The sequence below is a fragment of the Juglans regia genome, chromosome 7 (genome assembly GCF_001411555.2).
Source record: "Juglans regia cultivar Chandler chromosome 7, Walnut 2.0, whole genome shotgun sequence".
Taxonomy (NCBI): Eukaryota; Viridiplantae; Streptophyta; class Magnoliopsida; order Fagales; family Juglandaceae; genus Juglans; species Juglans regia.
Genome location: NC_049907.1, coordinates 7618994 through 7642423, shown reverse-complemented (window position 1 = coordinate 7642423; position 23430 = coordinate 7618994). Strand labels below are relative to the sequence as shown.

The following is a 23430-nucleotide window of genomic DNA, read 5'->3' as shown; positions in this document are numbered from 1 at the left end:
AATCGCACAGAAGGCTCTAGCTTTTGTGAGAATCATACAGAAGGCTTTGGTTCTTCTAATTGGGGGAGGTGCGGTCACACCATCACAGAGATGAAATGCGTACGTGGCAACACATTATTGGCGAGCTGTTTTTAGTGGGTTATAAGCCCAACCGGTCAGAAGGTTTTCTCTTTGTTCTGTTTTGGTTATTTCTCTACCGACTAACTTTTTGGTCTTTCTACATTTCTATGGTTCTATCGGTTTTGTCCTTATTTGATTTTAACTTTCCATAAATTGTTTCCTTTATCTTTTTTCGTCTCTTCATTTTCTACTCCTCACTTTTCCACACAAACCTTTCGGTGGGCTTCCAATTTATTCTCATTCTTCTCAATCTCGGCATCTCCTGGGTATGCTTTTTCTTTTCCTCTCTATGATTGCAGGATGTCTTAATTCTTGCAGAATAATTAACTACATCATACGCATATGCATGATACCAAAATCAAACTGACACAGATTCTATTTGAATTTGTACAAGTTTAGCAAAACAATTATTACGTTTAATGTAATGGTAGTAGAGAAATAGAACACTTGGTTGCTTCGAGGGAACCAAATCCTCCACAATGTTTTTGCCAGAATCAACTTAACTTTTCATTGATAACTATAAATTAAATACAACTCAGAAAAATAACCACCAGCCAACATCCGCTGAATTCTAGCACCACTACTAATAACATACATGACCACTACTAAACATATGCAGGAAATAATGATAAAACAGTAAAATGATCTTGAGAGATTCTTAAGGTTGATTTGCAGCCCAAGACTCGGCAGAAAATGCACTACCCATTTATTGGACTCTTAACAATAACACATTAAACAAATAACGATAACTAAATAACCAATTAACTATTGATAACGGGCCACCCAGAAGAGCCCTGTCTTCCGAACGCTGCACCATTCTTCAATACGGACCAAGCCCACTACCATAAGGCCTGTGGCCCAATCCCAACACATGACAATGCCTCCCCCTCAAAAGACTTTGTCCACAAGGTCGGGGTAGTCTTCACTCAAGACCCGATAATCCATCCTTTTTTTGAAAGGAATGTGTATAAAGAAGAAATAAAAGGAACCCATAATTTGGCTTTGTTAGTCATATTTTTAACAAATACAGAAGGAATTTTAAAACAAACATTATTCTGGCATACATGAGCAGTGTTAAGCTCATACTTGATCTTCATCTGAGATCCATTAGCCAAGAATAATCTTTCAGTAGATTTTTCATAATATTTACTAGGTATAATTCCTTCTTGGATACAATTCGTATTTGATCCTGAATCAATCATAACAATCACTGTAAATTCATATTCATGACAAATTATTTCCAGTCAGTGTTTTAGTTTTGTTTTTATTTTTTCCGATTAAAGCATAGAGAAGCGGCGTTTGATGTTTTCCAATGGCCAGCAACCACCACTCGCCCCACCGAGGGGTTCCTAAACAGCCGATCTTTTAGATTGCCGAAGGTTTCGCTAAAATGAGCGACTAGTGATCCGCACGCACAGGTCAAAGCATGCACATGGCCTCCACGCGCCACCACACAGAGGGCTCTATTGCCGCCATGCACGACGTTTCTGTGGTCATCGATCTTGGTAGCTTCAGGATCGACGGTTCGACACACTCCTTGCGTGGCGCATGTCCTTCATGCGCCATTACAGCCTCCCTACTCAGCGTTATTTTGATTTTCAGTGTATTTCAAGTTTATGTTTTGTTGTATTTCTCTTTTTTCAGTTTTCCTATGTTTTTCTGTTCTGTTGCTTGTGTTAGGCAAAAAGAAAAAGAAATAGGCTATTGAACTTGTTGTCCATAGCAGGAGATGGTTTTCCCGCTCCTCCTTTGGAGGATTGGGGGTGGTTTTCCCTTTCCTCATTTGGAGGATGGGGGTGGTTGTCCCTCTCCTCATTTGAAGGGTGAATTTTGGTTATCTTGTTTTTACAGAATGGATAATTCAAGAAAAACTAGGATTGAAATTTCTGTTCTTACAGAGTTTCATATCTCAGAAGGTTTTGTCATTAGAGAGCTTATAGAAGTTAAAACAATGCCTGTCACAAATAAATTTGTGTGCGGGAAGCCTCAAACAGATGAATAGTTTGGCTTGTAATCTAGATTTTTTTGCTGTATTTATTAGTCATAGCTGTAACTTCGGCTTGTTATATTTTCAGACAAACTGGAATTGAAGTCTATTTCCCATAAAAAAAAAAGAGATACATATAATTAAGAAGTTGAACAAAGAAAGAAACATCATGCAAAACAAAAAGAAAATCCCATTTCGTGTTTAATTCTTTTTCCTTCATGAGTAATGAGGTACATTAATATGTGTTTGTATGGTTGGCTTAATGCTAGTCAGCTGGCCGTATAGTTTGTGGGGCTTGGGATTTGATATATAATATTGGTCCAATCTTTGCGCATCAGAACCAAAAACATTGTAAACTACATTCAAAACTAAAGAGAAAGAAAACATTCAGATTTCAATGCCTTTGCCGCCACTCCTGAATGGCGGAACGAAGAGCGTGGTTTGGTACAAGATGGTAATGTTCAAGCTTCAGATTTGTCATGGGTGAAGTGTCATGTCCACGGTCGAACCATTCTCTTAAAGACTTCGCTTCATAAGTAAAACCGTCTGCTGCCACATGAGGATCTTGCATGACTTCCTGCAAGTTTGTGGATGGAGCATTCACAGAAAAAAAAAAAAAGAGTTAAGAAAAAGAAAAAGTAGAATTTCTTTTATGATAGCAATCCAGCAAAGTAGGCTTGTGGCAGGAGTTTCAAAGATGAAACAGAGATTCTATATCAAAACTATTTTACTCAGATGAACAATTTCAGAAAATTAAGACCTCTGGCCACCGGAGATACCCAGGAAACAGTGTCGTAATGACAACAGTTTGCATATAGTAAGTGTGAATCTAAGACAATGGAAAACCAAATGAGAACTTACCTGGGAGATGGGACAGAGAATATATGGAGGAGGTTCAGAGTACCCTTCATAACCCAGCTGGGATGAGTGTGTGCATCCACCTAAAACCTTCATTTGTTTAAGTTCAGTCCAGACATCTGACCTAAGGTGTGGTCGGTTCTTCCGGTACATTTCACAACACCTTAATGCTAAGTGAGCCCACTGTTCAGCTTGCTCAAATGGCCAATCTCCAGCCAAAGGATCCAAGACAGTTTGTAACGTTCCAGCGTCTAATGCATATTGCACTTCCTTTTGTATCCCCAGTGGTGGCCGTCCAGTTAGCAACTGTAATAATATTATTCCAAATGAATAGACATCTGACTTTAAAGTAAGCTCTCCTGTAAAGAGGAACTCAGGATCAAGATATGGGAAAGTAATGCCTTTCCGCTCGGTACTCCAAAACCTTGTTATGTTCTTGTTTAAACTTTGGTCCTGAGATAGTGGACACCAGTCGCAGAGTTTGCTAACAAAGTTGGCACCAAGGAGAACTTTGGCAGGTGTCAAATCACCATGTAAAATGCTGACAGGTTTTGAGGAATGAAGAAAGATGAGGGCAGAACACAGTCCTGTTGCGATACATACTCGAGTTTGCCATGATAATGGGGGAGTGTTGTCCTTGCAGCTGAGTCGATCTTCAAGGGTTCCATTAGGAAGATACTCAAAGATAAGAGCCTGAGCTTCTGGGCAGGATCCAATAAGCATGACAAGATTTGGATGCTTCAACTTGCTCAATGCATCAACCTAAAATAGAACCATCTAATGTGATGCAATGAAAAACCTAGTGCTCAATGTTAGATTGAATTCAAGCTCAGCTTTGGATATTTTTTTTTTCTCTCTTATGATTCCTTTTAGTAGTTGTGAAAAATGAAATACCCAGTAAATTTTGAAAATGATGAATAATCTACCTTTATCAGGATAATACTAATGGAATGGCTCAATTTCATATTAATACAGAAAATTTCAACCACCCTACCTGAAGTTGAAATCCTGAGTTATGATAGTGAAGCTTTTTAATAGCCACCTCGGTTTGACACAAGATACCTTTATATACCCTCCCATGTCTTCCTTCTCCAACTTTTAGGGATGGATCAAAGTTCCGGGTTGCTTCCTCAATCTCCGAGAATGAAAGGTCAGAGAGGCATTGAACCATATCTGTGCTAGAGACCTCTTCTTGTTTATTTCTCAGCGCTTCAGCTTCTTTTAGTGCTTGGTCACGCTCTACCTGCATCTCGTCCCTTTCTTTTATGGAAGTTTGCAAGAGTTCCACAGAAGAGGCAATCTTTAGCTCCAACCACTTTACCATCTTATCATATTCTGAAATTTGGTTCCCCAGTGATGATTGTCTATCTAAAGCAACCTGGAGGTCTTGAATGACTTGGTTTAGCTGGTTTTTCACCTTTCCGTGTTCTTCTCTCTCTTTTGCAAGGGCTTCCTCAATTTCTTTCCTTTGCTTCAACTCCTCGGCACTTGATCTTTCTGACAGTCGAGCCTGTAAATTATACGATTGGATAACGATGTAACAAGATGGGGTTTTTCAAGTTTACAGTCATCATGTTTTTCAAAGCAACTCCAATACATAGAAGAAGTTATAAGTGCAAGATAACTGTAAGTTTACCCTGCGCATAGTCTCCACTGCATCTTTTTCGGCTTTGCCATTCCTCTCTGCCTCTTGAAGAGCTTCTCGTCTACCATTTTCAGCCTCAGCCATGGCTTGTTGAAAGAGAGTGTCATTTCTATTTCCATGCTGCTAGAATCAGTCAAATACGCAAGTTTAGAAACCTTGCCACAAACATTTGAATCACTAAGATGATTAGTTCCAAGGATCTCAACTTGTAACTTGAAAACTGTTAAACGCTCCTTAACATAGAAATGTATCAAATACAAGATTTTTTCATTGAAAAATGTCAATGAATGATGAAGATTCTCATTGATGAGGAGTGAGCTTACCTCTCGCTCATTGACACTCCCCTCATACCTAGCAGATGAAACCCGAGTCATGTCAAGTGCTCCACTAGAAGAGCACGTTGAATAACCTGAATCAGGAGGATACCTCCTTGAAGATTCAGTGCATTCATCTGAGCTCCCTTCCTCATCAAACCTTCTTCTTGGAATTGGTAGCTCTTCAGTACCATCAAAGGAAGAAATGACTGTTCTGCTTTCACCTTCACAGCAGAACGAAACTTGAGCTGAACTGGAGGGTGCTACACTAATATTTGTCTCCTCAGATGGTGATCCCATAGATGTTGACGATCCAGTTGTAGTGTTTTGCCTTTCTCAGAGTTTAATGATCCAGTAGTCAGTAAACTTATTGCAGAATGGCTTAGTTGATAAAGAATTTCATTAGTAGCAATGGTAATTCATATCAAGTACATAAGAAAAAAATTTCATCTATGCACAAAAATAATTTGTATCAGTTTGAAGACTATGACAATAACCCTGATTTAATACTCAATCAACCTTGCAATTATTCACCAAGCAGTCGATAAAAACTGACAAGCTTCACCTTCAGAAATATATATTTTTATATAGTTACATATATTCCCTTATATTAGCATACATCAGCGCTGCAAAACATTCTAAACACATAAACATAGAGCAAACCTGGTGTAAATAAGGCGCCCTTCGCAGATAAATTGTATGCGACAAGAAAGAGGTGCACGCTGACGCACATAGATGGCTTTTTTAGACTTGAGGCCCATCATTCTCCTGTAATGTTAAGCAATGGTGGTAAGCCATCATAGACATTGGTGAATATGAAACAAGGTAATTAATCATCATAATTATAGCAAAATCAACCAACCACAGCTTCTAGAATCAAGAAAATGGCTGGTAAACATCCAATTTCGTAAGTTAGAATAACGAATAATATCTTTCTTTGGAAAGGAGATGAATTAGTTAAATGAACAATCAGTCAATGCTACCTCCGTTGTGAAACTTAACCTGAGGCCATTGCAAACAAACATGATTAATGCCTCATCTATATACCATTCCTGATGACAGATTTTTAGCTGCCTATTTATCAGTCTGATATCTGGTTTGAAAAATTCTCTTAAGCTATTGAAGATCTATTATTCAGTATCCTTTTGGTGCTGCCCTGCTGCCTATTCAAGTGCTGAATTTGCAAAATATTTGTACAACATACAGCATAGCCATTGGGAATTCCACCTTTGGAGGTTCACAGCAGAGGCAAATGGCAATGAATATGAACGTGATGGTTAGTAGATCAATAGTGAAAACAGAAAAATCCTTTGAGGTTAGTACTTTGAGTAGTGCTTATCTGCTGCTGCTCCCATAACAAGCTTGCTGATGCCGTGCTTGGTGATGAGCTGCAAAATTCCCTTCTCTACACGGTCCATTTCAGTATATAGTGTTTCTGCCTCTACCTACATCAGGAAGCCATTGACGCCAAAATAAATAACAAAGTTCTGAACATGCTGAAATCAATCATTTCCAAAGCAACTCTCATATTTTTCAATTGAAGGTCTCTGCAACTTGGTAACATAACTTCAATACATGCTGTAGGAAATTGTAAATGAACTACTTCTGTGTACTAGTGGTATTATGGCAGTGCATTCGAATCATATCATTCAGAACAAAAGAGAAGCCAAGTATAGCTTTAATTGTCTTATGTATCTCTTGCTAAAGATCAGGAACAATTAAAAAACAAATCAGCAATACTAATGCATGGAAAGAGACAGGAGAAGGATTGTACCCCCATTTCGCGGCAGATTTGACAATACTCATCCAGGATGTTTTGCATTTCTTTCCTTTCAATTTCCTGATATGCATCGACTTCCTTTTTTTCCAGTTTGCTTGCTGGAAATTTTACTCCCACTAGAAAACAAGAAAGGATTTTTTTTTTTTACATGATAACTTCCATTATTCGGTTCTGTTAACAATAAAAAAGACTAGAGAAATTACAAGTTGGAATAGGCACTTTGCTAATTATAAAAAACCTAACTAAGTGAATGTATATCGATTTTTCTGAGGAATTTCAACAAACTCGTCAACAAAAACATGGATAATTCAGATTGACCAAAACCTTTGAAACTTCTAATTAAATTTTCCAATTTTCCCCAACCATTGCCACTCTTTCTTCCATCTTTTGCCCCAATTCGACTCATAGTTAAATCTTATTACACTGTTTTTCAAAACAATATAAAGTACCTGGAAGATCTTAAATCAATTATCATCAAGAGGCAAGCCATTATCAATTTTCTTTGTTTGGAGTCTGGACTGCCATAAATTTAGTCAACTAAAGAAACTATCCAGCACCCGAAGACCAATAGCAAAAACCCAAGTTATAAAATCAAAAGTTGAACACAAATCAAAGTTCAAAACTTCAAATCATAAATATACACAAATGGTACTAGATGTTGCCAACTTACTGATGGGGATAACTTTTGCAGGCCGATGAACGAGAATAATGTAAATCTTTCTTCCTCCAGAATTCTGCAATGCCCATAGCAAGAGTAATTTGTTCTTTTTCACCTTTTCTCCCAGCGCAACATATAACATATCTTCCACCACACCGGTAATCGGAGAAGTAGGTTTCACCACATCCATGCCAACAAACATTACTCTTTTCACCCCTCTATTGAACTCTCAGAGTCTCCAGAGCAAACACCCTTTAAAGCGAAACTTCCACTAAGCTTTTGAAAAAGAAGACAGCGGAACAAGATTTCCTCGGAAGATGATGAAGCCCTTGTAAAGATTGCAAGGAAGAGTCCATTGTTTTTGGTGTAAGATGACTCTGGTTTTTGTCTTGAGCTGTAACGACACATACAATTAATATTCAAGCGTACGGAGACTTCCCTGCCAAATTGTAGGGAATAACGAGTTTCTGCCAAGCTGTACGTGAATTCCATGGCTTCTTCGCCACATCACTTCACCATCTTCTCATTCCGAGCGTATCGAGATTCTAAGCTCTCACCGGTGGCCATTCCAATACGGACGTCAAACTTTATTAATATAATATTACACGAAAATAATTTGTACGTGCCTTCCGTATATAATAAGTGATCTCATGCAAATATTTCGTAAAAAGATAAAATTCACGTACAAGAAATTTTTTTACAATAATAATATTATGTTGCTGCCCTATTTTGCTTCTTTATTTTAACTATTTATTTATTTAATTTTTTTATAATTTTTTTACTTATTGATTAAGAAAGAAAATATTTTGACATTTTTTTTTATATTTTTTAAAAATATTAAATACCATTCATGAATAAAATACGTCAATATTGATAAGGGTTCATCAGAGGGGACAAAAAATCCCCAAAGGATTAGAAAATAAATGGCTTACGAAAAAATTGATGGCTAATTATGTCTCATTATGTTTGTATTATTGTTAAAAAATAATTTATTTTTCTCTAATGTCACTATGTATGATCTTGTGATTAAAAATTAGAAACATAAACAATATATGCATTGCTTGTTCAATAAGAGATTAGAAGTTTGGATTATCTATGAGCCTCATTTGGATAGTAAGATGAGATGAGATGATTTTAGATGAGTTGAATAAAATATTATTAGAATATATTTTTTAATATTATTATTATTATTTTAGAATTTAAAAAAATTAAATTATTTGTTATATTTTATGTAAAAATTTAAAAAAATTATAATAATAAAATAAAATGAGATGATTTCTCAAACAAATCCAATATATAACCTGACAAAAACATTGTTGGATAAAGGTATGTAGAATAATTCTTTCTATTTTGTTGTTTTTCGGAAATCTCTAGTAATTTATCAGAGCTTATGCATGCACAACAAAATGATAATAACGAAGTCCGAATCAGATGGACGGGTCGAGTTGGATCAAGAGTCAAAATGAGCCAAATTTTTTTTCCGGGATTCCCATTGGACTTGTCCATGAGTACTTCCGATTGGGTCTATAAGCTCTATTGCCCAAGTCTGGTCCAAAAACTGCAACAAAACCAGATTCCACACCAAAATAAGCCCAAACAGGTGTTGCTCTAGTAAAATTTTAAGCTCCGCCACTAAAGAATGAAAAGACATGGATCGGTGCAATTGAGATACCTATTTATATTTGAGGAATTTAATATACAATTATGAAGTATGTAAATATCGAATAATCATTTTAAAATAAAGTAGAATTTATTATTAAAAAATTAATTTTTTTTTATGTAGGTCCTATGTTTTATTCATTTTTTTCAAAACGATTATGCAGTAGTTATACAATTCACAGTTATAAATATATTTTATCTTTATATATATTTCAGCCAAATCTTTTAAGCAAAAAAGGTGTAAACAAGCTGGATAGGAGTGTGTGTGTGTAGGTGAAAAAAAACAAAGAGAAATTTATAGGTGCAAGATCTCTCAATATTTGAATTTCTTATGCCTGTTTTGCCATTCCTGAATAGCAGATCGAAGAGAATGGTCTGGTACAAGATAGCAGTGTTCAAGCTTTAGATTTTTCATGGGTGAAGAAGTATAGTGACCACTTTCCAGCCATTTTCTTAAAGCCACTGCTTCATATGTATAACCATCTGCCGCCACCTGTGTATCTCTCATGATTTCCTGCAAGTTTTTGTAAATTAAAGCATCTGCATAAACGTAGCTAGGATTGTGGCAGTACATGGTTTCTAAATGAGAATACATCATCAGATGTAACTTGATCACAATATCAGAGCTATCTTCTTCACAGATTAACATGCAAGTTCATAAGAATCTTTGGACATGATGATATGTATTTAACTAACTTGTAGGTACCTACGTGGATTCGCTTTAGATTATTACTCAAACTCGACCTGAGAGAGTCCCTACGACTTCTGTTAGAGGATACAGGCCAAACTACAAGTCGTTTAGTCCCTACTATCCCTTGTACATAAGCTGTCATCTTTTTCATTATTCTTTGATTTGTTATTCTACTTTACAAATGTCATTAGCTCATTTGAACTTACGGTTAGTTAGTTAGAACTTTCTGCTGTATATATGTTTTGCACTCTCTGTATACGAAAACAGAACAATATAGAGGAATAAAGTTCTTCTTCCATCCACTCATCTCTCTATTTTCTTTACTGTTTTTGCCAAGTCTGGCTGTGTTGCAGCACTGGTTATCACCTTCTTACATGGTATCAAAGAGCCACTGAGAGATATATCGATGGAAAATCCCACCTCCCCCAAATCCAGTTTAGACCTTAACACAAATACCTCCTTCAACCCTCATTCAGACCTTAACACAAATACCTTATCTCGTTACCTCAATCTCTCTGATCCAGCAAATCCTTTTCGCCTGGATCATGGAGATAGCCCAGCCATTACTCTCGTTTCTGAACTTCTTACTACAGACAACTACGCCACTTGGTCTCGTGCCATGCGCCGTGCCCTTCGTGCGAAAAATAAAATTGGTTTCATCAATGGTAACCTCTTGCAACCTACTGATTCCATGGACCCTTTATTTGACCTGTGGGAAAGGTGCAATGACATGGTGGTTTCATGGATACAAAACTCTGTAAGTCCCTCCATTAAATCTAGTGTTGTTTTTGTTGATGATGCTAAGGAAATTTGGCAAGATCTTCAGGACCGTTTCTCTCAACAAAATGGCCCACGAATTTTCCAACTCAAGAAAGCCTTAGCTAGCCTTCTTCAAGAACATGATTCAGTAAGTATATATTATGGTAAGCTGAAGACTCTCTGGGATGAACTCTCCATCTATGACCCTATTTCCGTGTGTAATTGTGGCACTATGAAAACACTTTTAGATCGATACCAGAGAGACTGTGTTCTTCAGTTTCTAACGGGCTTACATGACTCCTACTCTCCCATCCGAGACCAGATTATGTTGATGGACCCCATTCCCTCTGTCACCAAAGTCTTCTCCCTCATTTAGCAACAAGAAAGGCACCACCAAATGATCTCCACTGTCCCTTCCATTGAAACCATGGCACTGGCCATTAAGAAACCATTTTCTCCTTCACGATTTTCCAAAACAAATCCTTCTTCCAAAAAGGACAGGCCCTATTGCAGCCACTGTAAAATCTCTGGCCATTTATTGGAAAACTGCTTCAAACTTGGCAATGCAGCAGCCCCCATTTGTTCACACTGTAACTTAACTGGCCATACAGTCGACAAATGCTACAAGCTGAATGGTTACCCACCTGGTCACAAGTTTCATGTCAAGCAGCAACCTCCTGGTTTTCTTGCTAACCAGGCCACTCTTTCTAATGCTACTGAATCTGAAATTGTTAGTGATGACAGGATTGGTTTGACCAAACTTCAATATCAGCAGCTTATGTCTTTGATTCAATCTCAGGATTCTTCAATTGCAGCCAATGTTCTTCACTCTGGCACTCAACCTCAATCCTCTAACACTCCTGTCCATTCTTCCAAAATGTCTGGTATATCTACATCCTTCTCTACACACACACACGGTTCCCTGCATAATTCTTCTTCCAATTGGGTAATTGACACGGGTGCCACAGACCATATGGTCTGTAGCACTTCTCTTTTCACCTCAATTACCTCAGTTGTTGCTTACTCAGTCAAGCTTCCCAATGGAAGCTCAGCCTCAGTAACACATGTTGGTACCATTCATTTGACAAATACTATCATTTTGAGGGATGTTCTTTGTGTCTCTTCATTCTCATTTAATTTAATTTCAGCAACCAAGTTAACCCATTCTCTAAATTGTTGTTTGCTTTTTTTCTCAAATTGTTGCTTCATTCAGGACCTGCCTTCTTGGAAAACGATTGGGAAGGGTGAGCTAAGACATGGCCTGTACTACTTGGTCTGCACAAACGTCTCTCCTTCAGCCCTTGCACTATCCCTCTCAGATTCTACTCATAACACTCACACAGATTTTACTTCTTCAGCTTCTATTGTTAATTCTGATGCTCATGCTGATCTATGGCATTGTCGCCTGGGTCATTTGTCTGTTTCTAGATTAAAATTGTTTTCTGACCCTATTGTAAGCAAGCACACATATTCCATTAATGAAAAACCTTGCCATATTTGTCCATTAGCAAAATTTCATCGATTGCCCTTTCATGACAGTGTTCATTCCATCTAGAATATTTGAACTAATTCATTGTGACTTATGGGGACCTAGTCCCACTGTTGCACATGATGGTTCTAAATATTTTTTGACAATTGTGGATAACTTCTCTCGTACAACTTGGCTTTATTTACTTTCTACCAAAGCTGAAACTAGAGCATGCATCAAGTCCTTTTATAACTTGGTGGAAACACAATTTGGACTCAAAATTAAAACCCTACGAAGTGATAATGGTGCTGAGTTTTGCATGAAAGATTTTTTTAATTATAAAGGCATTATTCATCACAAAAGCTGTGTGGAAACCCCTCAGCAAAATGGCATTGTTGAGAGGAAACACCAGCACTTGCTTAATGTAGCTCGTGCCCTACTTTTCCAAGCTAATTTGCCTTTAGAATATTGGAGTGACTCTCTTTTGACAGCCACATATATCATCAACAGACTTCCCACCCCACTTTTAAAAAATAAAACTCCATATGAGCTTCTGTTTAACAAAAGACATGCTTATACTCACATGAGAGTATTTGGTTCCTTATGTTTTGCAGCCACCCTTTTACATGGTAGAAAGAAATTTGACCCTAGAGGTCGAAAATGTGTTTTCCTTGGTTATCCCTTTGGAATCAAAGGATACAAATTGTTAGACCTTACCAACCACACCATTTTCATTTCAAGGGATGTAATTTTTCATGAGTCCATTTTTCCCTTCCAAGATCCCACACTTTCCCCATCACCTCCTTCTCTAGAGTCACACTTACCCATTTTTTCATCTTCCCCACCTCTTGCCTCTAATTTTCAGCCCCTTTCTCCTGCACCTTCCATCCCTTCAACTATTTCCACTCCTGCCCATTCTACCCCCTCTACTGTCAGCATGTCACCTCCTTCACTAACCACTGAATTCCCTTCTCATTCTACTTCTCCCCACATCCCCATTCCCATTCTTCGAAGGTCAAATAGGATTAGAACTGCACCTCAATATTTGAAAGACTTTCACTGTCATCAGGCTTTGTTGGCTCCTCCTGAACAATCAATTTCCAAGGATGCTCCTGCTCCAAATGGTAAGTCATTCCCTCTAAATAAATGTTTATCTTACCATAAATTCAGTTCTTCCTTCCAAGCTTTTACTTCTTCTCTTTCTCTCCAATCTGAGCCTAATTCTTATAAACAAGCTTTGAAGGATCCTGATTGGTGCAAAGCTATGGAAGCTGAGATTGAGGCCTTGGAAAACAATCATACCTGGACACTTACTGACTTACCTCAAGGGAAAGAAGCCATCGACTGTAAGTATGTTTACAAGATTAAATTTAAGTCTGATGGCACTATAGAAAGACTCAAAGCTAGGTTGGTAGCCAAGGGCTACACACAACAAGAGGGCATAGACTTTCATGAGACTTTCTCTCCAGTTGCTAAGTTGGTCACTGTGAGATGTTTACTCACTGTTGCTGCAATTAAAGGATGGCATTTACATCAATTTGATGTAAACAATGCCTTCCTTAATGGTGATTTACAAGAAGAAATTTATATGAAGAGACCACCCGGGTACACCAAGGGAAGGCCACATCAAGTTTGCAAATTACTTAAGAGTCTCTATGGTCTTAAACAAGCATCAAGGCAGTGGAATTTTAAACTTACCTCTCATCTACTTGAATTTGGTTTTATCTAATCAAAAGCTGATTATAGCTTATTCACAAAGCAAGATGGAGACTCTTACATTGCCTTGTTAGTTTATGTGGATGACATCTTAGTTGCTAGCAATTCTCAAACCTCTATTGATTCCATTCGAACTTTTCTTCATTGCAAGTTCAAAATCAAAGATCTTGGATGCCTACGTTATTTTTTGGGCCTAGAGATTGCTAGATCATCCAAAGGCATTCACATTTCTGAAAGGAAATATGCCTTAGATATCTTAGCTGATTCTGGTATGCTCGGTTGTAAACCTCTCAAGCTACCTCTTGATCAAAACCTTAAAATCAGCAAAGATGAGGGCATTTCTCTTGCTGAACCAAGCACTTATAGAAGGCTTATTGGTAGACTTTTATATCTCACCATCTCTCGGCCAGATTTATGTTTTGCAGTTCAATTGTTGAGTCAATTCATGGATAAACCATCTTCAACTCACATGGCAGCAGCATACAAGGTTCTAAGGTATCTCAAAGCAGCTCCTGGACAAGGAATTTTTCTTTCCTCCTCATCTCAGTTTCAGCTCTAAGCTTATTGTGATTCGGATTGGGCCTCTTGTCCAGACTCTCGTCGCTCAACTACAGGTTGTTGTGTATTCTTAGGCAGCTCATTGATTTCTTGGAAATCCAAGAAACAAAATGTGGTTTCTCGGTCCTCAGCTGAAGCTGAGTATAGATCCATGGCTGCCACTTGTTCTGAATTAACTTGGCTTCGATATTTACTTTAAGACCTTGGTATCTCTCATCCACAAGCTGCCCTCCTCTTCTGTGATAATCAAGCAGCCCTCCATATTGCTGCAAATCCAGTGTTTCATGAGAGAACGAAACACATTGAACTCGATTGCTACTTGATTCGAGATCAAATTCAAGCAGGAACCATTACAACAGCTCATGTTTCCTCTCAAACCCAGTAGCTGACATTTTCACTAAAGCATTACCCTCTTACCTTCTGCAATTACACCTCTCCAAGATGGGAATAGTTAATCTCTATTCTCCATCTTGCGGGGGGATGTTAGAGGATACAGGCCAAACTACAAGTCGTTTAGTCCCTACTATCCCTTGTACATAAGCTGTCATCTTTTTCATTATTCTTTGATTTGTTATTCTACTTTATAGATGTCATTAGCTCATTTGAACTTACGGTTAGTTAGTTAGAACTTTATGCTGTATATATGTTTTGCACTCTCTGTATACGAAAACAGAACAATATAGAGGAATAAAGTTCTTCTTCCATCCACTCATCTCTCTATTTTCTTTACTGTTTTTGCCAAGTCTGGCTCTGTTGCAGCACTGGTTATCACCTTCTTACAACTTCCTGTCATCTAGGCCTCTCCTGTTCAGTTCTCAAAGGATACTTATATTATAGTGGAGAACTATTAGGTCTACGAAAAATTAAAAAAAAATTACAATTAACATGGTGTGAATCGTGTGATGCTAGACACCGTATCTACCTTACAATAAAAATAAAAGTTTTACATACCACATAAAGTGGCTTTAGCTTGTAAAGAGATTTTTTGTAATTAAAATATTTCTCATTTAAGAAAGAAAAGGAGAAGAAATTACCAGGGAGATGGGACAGATAAGATATGGAGGAGGTTCAGGATGCTCTTCTGCAGATCCTAATTGGGTTGTTGGGGATGGACCTCCACAAGAATACCTCATTGGTTCAAGCAATGTCCAGACCTCTGACTCAAGATCTGGTCTGTTCTTTTGCTTAGGAGCACAACACCTCAATGCCAAGTGAGCAACCTGTTCAGCCTGCTCCAATGGCCAATCACCAGCCAAAGGATCCAGGACCTCTTTCAATTTATCTGCATTTAATGCATGCTTCACCTCTTATATTATTCTCAAGGCTGACCTTCCTGTCAACAACTGCAACAATATGATACCCAATGAATAAACATCTGACTTCAATGTAAGCTCTCCTGTTGAAAGGAACTCAGGACCCATGTATGCAAAAGTTCCTTGGTTTGTATTCTTTGAACTTTGATCATGCCGCAGAAGATGGCAGATTCCAAAGTAAGCAAGTTTGCATCAAGGAGGATACTGGAGGGTGTCAAATCTGTCAAATTGGTTTGAATGCCCTTTACTGAGGGTTTGCTTTCATTATATAGAAGAGAATATACAAGATTGTTGCCAGATTCTATGCGTCTAATATGCTATACAAGGTAAGTATTTACATCAATATCTAATCTAGCTAGAAAATAAATTATCACCAAAAATACAATAAATCATATCCCAAATCATATCTCCGTAACATCCCCCCTCAAATTGAGGCTGGTAGATCAAGAAACATCAATTTGTCAACCAAGAACTGTTGCCGGTGCCTAGAAAGAGTTTTAGTAAATATGTCGGCAGTTTGATGTTCGGTGGAAATGTGAGGAAGAGTAATCACATGTTTGTCAAAGAATTCTCGTATGGAATGAAAATCGACTTCGATATGTTTCGTACGCTTATGGAAGACAGGATTAGCGGCGATCTGAATAGCTCTGGTATTATTAGCATGAAGATGAGTGGACTAAAGCTGAGGAAAACCAAGTTCACCCAATAACCCACGAAGCCATGTGATCTCAGAGCATGCGGAAGACATAGCACGATACTCAGACTCAGTGGATGACTTGAAAACTCTGTCTTACTTCTTACTCTTCCAAGAAATAAGTGCATTGCCTAAAAACATGCACCAGCTAGTAACAGAGCGACGAGTATCCGCACATCCGGTCCAATCAGCATCAATATACCCCACAAACTGTAACGAAGATTCCTTAGAAAAGAATAACCCGCGTGTAGAGGTGCCCTTCAGATATCGGATAATGCGGCAGACAGCGGCTAAGTGAATATGTCGGGGGGCCTGCATAAGTTGACTGACCTGCTGCACAACAAAAGAAATGTCAGGATGAGTAATCGTTAAGTAGTTCAAACTCCCAACGAGCTGTCGATACAAGGATGGATCTGAGAGAAGTTCGCCTTCCTCCTGACGAATCTTAAGATTTACCTCCAAGGAAGTAAGAACAGAGTTACCCGATTGGAGACTAGCCAATGAAATCAGTTCTTGTGTGTATTTGTGCTGGTGTAACAATGTACCAGTCGGAGTAATCTGCACCTCAAGGCTAAGAAAGTACTGCAAGGGATCAAGATCTTTCATGTGAAAAGAAGCCTTGAGATATTGTTGTAATTGCTTAATTAACTCAGTATCAGAGCCAGTAATCACAATGTCATCAACATATACCAGAAGCAGTACAATTCCTACAGAAGTCTTGCGAAGAAATAGAGAGGAATCAAACTAACTCTGAGTAAAGTGAAAAGTAAGTAAAGTAGAGCGAAATTTATCAAACCATGAACGCGGAGCTTGTTTCAATCCATACAAAGATCGGCGTAGTCGACAAACTTCTGAGGAAGGTGTAGTAAACATGCCGGGAGGTGGAGACATATAGATTTCTTCCTTCAAATTCCCATGTAGAAATGCATTCTTCACGTCCATCTGCCGGAGAGACCATCCCTGCGACGCAACAAGTGCCAAAATAGTCCGTATAGTAGTCATTTTGGCAATAAGTGCAAATGTCTCGTCATAATCAATACCATACTTCTGCCAGTTCCCAAGGGCTACGACACGAGCCTTATATCGGTCCAGTGAGCCATAAGACCGAAACTTGACTGAGTACACCCATTTACAACCAATAGGTTTGACACCAGAGGGACAAGTCACAAGATCCCAAGTGTGATTGTCTTGAAGAGCTTGGATTTCTTCTTACATGGCCTGCTGCCTGAGTATAAGAACGAGGAATAGAAACAGTGTCGAGAGTGGCAATAAGCAAGGTATGAGAAAAACCATACTTATCTAGTGGACGTGTAAGCCGGGTGGAGCATCGAGGTATAGGAAGCGTAGAATCAGATGACGGATCAATGTCTTGAAGATGTGTTGAAGGAGGACGTCTATGATACACCACACAGGTTTAAATCACTTAATAGAAGAAGAAGACACATAATCAAAAGCGGGTAGAAGAGTAATAGAAGGATTAGAAATAACCTGAGACTGAAAGAAATATTGATTTTCAAAGAAAATCACATTTCGGGAGGTCCGGAATTTGTTCGCATGAACATCATAACAAAAAAATCCTTTCTGAGTAGGACTATATCCCATAAAAGCACACGTGATAGACTGGGTAGCAAGCTTGTGACGATTAACATGTGGCAGATGAACAAAACAAACACACCCAAAAGTATGAAATGATTGATATTCAGGAGATATGTCAAATAATCGAATAGGGAGAATCATAATTTAGAGTGACAGTAGGCAAACGATTGATCAGATAAGCAGTAGTAGATAAAGCTTCTACCCAGAACTTAGAAGGGACAGATGAATCAATCAGCAAAGTACGTATGACATCTAAGAGATGACGATTCTTACGCTCAGCAACTCCATTTTGCTGAGGGGTATAAGGACAAAAATGCTGAGAAATGATCCCTTTTTGCTGAAGATAAGTCTGAAAGGAATGAGACATGTATTCCTCCCTTGAGTCGGAGCGCAAGATTTTGATATAAGTACTGAACTGTGTCTCGACAAGTGCAACAAATTTTTGAAAAACAGAGAACACGTCAACTTTAGAACGGAGAAAATAGATCCAAGTAAATCGACTATAATCATCGATAAAGGTTACAAAATAACGATACTGACCATGAGAAATAATATGACTGACACCCCAAACATCAGTATGTACAATCTCAAAGCAAGTAGAAGCATGACTACCATGTGCAGAAAAATGTAATGTTTTACTTTTGCCAAGACGACAAGTAGCACAATCAAAAGATACAGGAGATGAAGAATAAGAATATTTATTGCCCAAAAAACCATGTTTCAAAAGATGAGTCAAGACAACAGAATTAGGATGACCCAATTTCTTATGCCAGACTTTATTATTATTGGCAGCAGCCATACAAGCAAAAGAAACAACATTAAGAATAGAAAACTGTAAAGGAAATAGACGTCCCACTTTAGGCCCCTTCGCGATCACCGTCCCTGACACCTGATCCTGCACAAGACAACCACCACGAGAGAAATGAACATCACAGTTATTATCCATCAATTGTCTAACAGAAATCAAATTGGTAGATAAGCCAGGAGAGATAAAAACATTTCAAAATGAAGAACCCAAAGTACCAATAGCAGCAATGGGAAGTGTACTGCCATCAGTAATTTGAATAGTTTGCGTGCCTCTATACTTACGAACACCATGGAGACCCATCGTACTACCAGTCATATGATTAGAGACACCCGAATCAACAATCCAAGAAGAAGTGGAGGTAGGATCTGTACCTTGTAGGCCCAAAGCCGTAAAAGCAGACACAATCATCTATTGAACCATGGCAGATGTGAGAATAGATGAATCAGAGCTTACAGTGGGGGGGCGTAGAAGAAGACGAGGACTGAACAACATCTTGAAAGGCTTGGGATTGGCGATTCTAAGGCCGCACACGACAGTCGTTGATGAGATGTCCCTCTTTCTTGCAGTAGTTACAAACTTTCTTCGGACAGTTGCAAGCAATGTGACCGAACTCCTTGCAACTGAAACACTACAACTTGTTTCTCCCTCTCCCTTGTGCTGCATAGGCGACATTCATAGCCTTAGAAAAGACTTTCTCAGAAGTCATACCCATCTGAGTGGATAATTGCTGTTCCTCACGCAATAATTCTCCCAAGCAAATATCCAAGGAAGGAATCAGATTACGGTTCAATAAACTAGCTCGAACAGGCTCAAATTCAGGTCAAAACTTCATAAAAAATTGATCGCGTTGACTCTCAGCATAAACCGCTTGAAGAGCCACGAGGGCCGCAGTGGGAACCTTAGCATGAACAATAGTAGAATACTCGCTCCAAATATTAATAAAAGCATAATAAAATTGCTCAATGGTCAAATTACCTCGAGTGTAATTGCTAATTTCCAATTCCAATTGGAATTTCCGAGCATTGTGGTCTTGGTAATAAATACGATGCATATAGACCCACATAGCCTGAGCTGTAGTAGAACATTGAAGATTTGTCACAAGATGAGACTCTATCGTCCCCAACAGCCAAGAGATCACCTTAGCATCCTTGACCACCCATAGAGCAAATTCCTTTTCATCAGTGGGAACTCGAGCAGAACTATCAATATGATTTGACAATTCTTTCCATTTCAAAAACATTTTAAATTGAAATTCCCACGTAGGAAAATCTTTGCCAATGAAACGAACAATAGTATTCTCAATAGACACGATGAAAGTTACTTAAGAATAGACGGACAAGGTAAATATTCTCAATAGACCCAACGAAAGAAACTCAGACAGTCACGGTAGGACAAACAGATGGGCCAAGGTAAAGAACAACTGAAATAAGAAGCCCAATGAGAAGAAGCCCAAAATAACGGAGAGAGATTGCCCAAAGTGATACCTGCCCAGAACAGACGCAAGACAAACCAACGAAATTAGCAAACCTAATAGCATGCAGAGACGAAAATGACGACTAGCACCGTTGTCAGCCATGCCATAAGTGGTCGACCACTACTCAGCTTCACACAAAGCCGGCCGAAAACCTCAAAGGCACCCACAGATGCCGTCAACCACCACAGAAAGTGCCGACTGGCATATAAATAGCTCTCACAGCTGCCGACAACCACCAAGATGCCAAGCCCACAAGTCAAAACCCCACAGACGTTCGAGAAAACACTCGGGGAACACTAAAAACTTAGAAACTCACCAACATCGAGAACGGAGAAGGAAAAAAAATCCTATCGCTGCAACTCAGAACACTCTCAAAAATTAAAACCACAGAGAAACGATAATCGGAGTATGGGCTCTGGTACTATGTCAAATTGGTTTGAATGCCCTTTACCAAGGATTTGCTTTCATTATATAGAAGAGAATATACAAGATTGTTGCCAGATTCTCTGCGTCTAATATGCTATACAAGGTAAGTATTTACATCAATGTCTAATCTAGCTAGAAAGGAAATTATCACAAAAAAATACAATAAATCATATCCCAAATCATATCTCCATAACAAAATCACCATGCAATATGCCTATAGGTTTGGAGGAGTGAAGAAATATGAGGACAGAGCATAGCTCTGCTGCTATGCTTATTCGAGTTTGCCATGATAATGGGGGAGTATTGTCCTTGCATCTGAGTTGATCTTTAAGGCTTCCATTGGGAAGATACTCGTAGATGAGAGCAAATGCCTCTTGATAGGATCCAATTAGTGTGATAAGATTTGGATGCCTCAGCTTACTCAAAATATCAACTTGCAAATTTACACCCAATTACTGCTGCGAGGCAATGAGGATGGATACTAATAGAATTTATTTATTTCAAGAATGAATTTCAATTCTGTTACCATAATTTCTTTTAAGAATTTGGGTAACCATAATGTACATTATGGTTAGTTTTTCCGGCACTACTGATTTGCCGTTAATAAGAAAATGACTTTTGCAGTGACTTTATTCACTGGGAAAAGTATCTGCTGCAGCGATTTTTAATTTGCTGGAAATAAAAAGTAGCTACAGTTACAATATTCTATTGCGACAACAAAAATCGCCGCAAAAGGTGCAAAAAGTAGCCGCAAAAAATAAGCAGTAAACTCTCATTCAATTCGTCAACTTTACGCTGAAATTCAGCGGCGATTTAAAAATCACAGCAAAAAAGTCCTTATTTGCTGCGATTTTTTTTGTGGCAATCTTAAAATCGTTAGAAAAAGTCTAATTTCTTGTAGTGTGCGAGTCCTACAATAAAACTTTTGTTTCTTTTGTATAGCTATAAATTTTGATTCATCATGTACTATTACATCTTTTAAAGTTATGTTATATACTGCACTTGCATACTACACCGAACTGCAGAAGCCATACCAATTTGAGCATAGGATTAAAACCTGACAACTAAAATACATTCCTGATAATTTAGATTTTCTTACTTTTGAATAGATATAAAGTTAATGAACCATGATATGATTTAGAAGAATTATTCAACTTGGTTCTCATCTTAATACACTTGCTGGAGATAACCATCCTACCTCCCGATGTAATCCTAAGGGTGCCTGCAAGCTTCGATTGTGTAGCATCTTTATAGCCACTTGGGTGTGACGTAAGAGACCTTTGTAAATGCTCCTAGACCTTCCTTCGCCAATTTTCATTGATGGATCAAAATTTTGAGTTGCTTCCTTGATCTCTGAGTATGGGAACTTAGAAAAGAAGTGAGGCACTGGTGTACCTAAGATTTCTCCTAGTTTTCTTCTCAGCTCTTCAACTTGTTTTAAAGCATTGTCATGCATCTGCTCCTCATCTCGGTTTTTCTTGAAAGTTTGCAGCAGTTCCTCTGCAGAGGTAATTCTCATCCCCAGACCCTTTACCATCTCATCAGTTTCTGCAATTTGGTTCTCTTGTAATGATTTTTGATCTAGGGCGACATGGAGTTCTTCCATTACTTCATCTTCTTGTTTCTTCATCATTTCAAGTTTTTATTTTTCTTTTGCTAGCATTTCCTGTATTTCTTTTCTTTGATTCGACTCCTTAGTATAGAAGCTTTCCAACACTTTAGTCTGTATAATGGCAATTCCCATTTGTGTAAGCATACTATAATTTTCAAGACTACAATGAAAGATGATAAAATGTAAGGTAAAATGAAAAAAAAAAAAAAAGAAAGAATAAGAGATATAAAGTGATCTACTTTGAAAGCCTATGTGTACAATATGGTATTTCTCATATAATAAATTTAGTCATTTTATATATCTTGCACGTCTGCAACTAGTATATGCAAAAGAAGTGCTAGTGGCTAGAAAATTACCCTTTGAATGGCCTTAACAGCATCTCTTTCAGCTTTTACACGCTTTGCTGCCACGTGAAGTGCTTCACGCCTCACATTTTCAGCCTCCTCCCTGGATTTTTCAAGTTGATCATAAAGAGCATCATCATCAGTTTTCCTATCCTGCTAGCACTACAAGAAAAAGAGTCATTTCCGGCTATCTTTATTTCCGGCGATGTAAATCTAGCCGCGAATAACCTATTTTACTGTTACGGTAAATATTTTGCGTCCATATGAAAATCGCCGGAATAAATCATTATTTCCGGCGATTTATTGTTGCCGGAAATAAGATTGTCCCCAATACTCTTATGTATAGCAATAGAGCCATTATCATTAGAAAAAAGTCGCCGCTACAAATTATTATTTGCGGCGATTTTATGATGCCGCTAATAATCTTGTTGCAACAACTTAAAATCCTATCCATCTTGCTTATTACGGCGACATCTGTCGCTCTCGCTCTCTTGACCCGAGGCTTCGCACGATTGTTTCCGGTTGCTGTCACCGCCTCGCCGCCTAGCCGACGCCGATGAGTTTCTCTTTCATATTTTGGGCTCCACCGATCTATCTCTCTCTCTCTCTCTTTCTCTCTGACTCGAGGCTTCGCAGGGACGTTGTTTCGGGTTTCTGTCTTGCCTTCTCGCCGCCTAGCCAAGGCCGGTGAGTTATCTTTCACTATTTTAGGCTCCACCGATCTCTCTCTCTCTCTCTCTAAAGCTGCCACTGATCTGTTTCTGGGCCGGGTGTAATATTGCTTTCATAAAACTGAATGACTACTGCATTTTATCTTGAAGTACTTACCAGTCCATAGTCCGAATGACTGCATTTCGTATGGAGTCCATGTATATGAAGTTGTTATCTGTGTACTTGAGCCCCAAACAAGAGAAAGAAAAAAGAAGTCATTAAAATCATCATTGTCTAGC

At 38.3% G+C, this 23430-nt stretch overlaps 1 protein-coding gene and 1 pseudogene across 2 annotated transcripts; both read right to left on the bottom strand.

Annotated features, from left to right (window-relative positions):
* Positions 1-2302: 2302 nt before the first annotated feature.
* Positions 2303-7926, bottom strand: LOC108991062 (U-box domain-containing protein 33-like). 2 transcript variants are annotated; one of them, XM_018965209.2, is made up of 9 exons: positions 7375-7926; positions 6699-6820; positions 6248-6369; positions 5588-5692; positions 4934-5255; positions 4602-4733; positions 3960-4475; positions 2969-3727; positions 2303-2684 (listed from the first exon to the last, which is right to left on the bottom strand). In XM_018965209.2, the coding sequence occupies exons 1-9, from the start codon at positions 7562-7564 to the stop codon at positions 2502-2504; spliced, it is 2451 nt and encodes an 816-aa protein (XP_018820754.1). In that variant the 5' UTR covers positions 7565-7926; the 3' UTR covers positions 2303-2501. The 2 variants fall into 2 exon arrangements, with proteins under 2 accessions (XP_018820754.1, XP_018820760.1); XM_018965215.2 differs by having other exon boundaries at positions 4602-4730.
* Positions 7927-9334: 1408 nt separating this feature from the next.
* On the bottom strand, positions 9335-23316 carry LOC108990867 (annotated as a pseudogene).
* Positions 23317-23430: the final 114 nt, after the last annotated feature.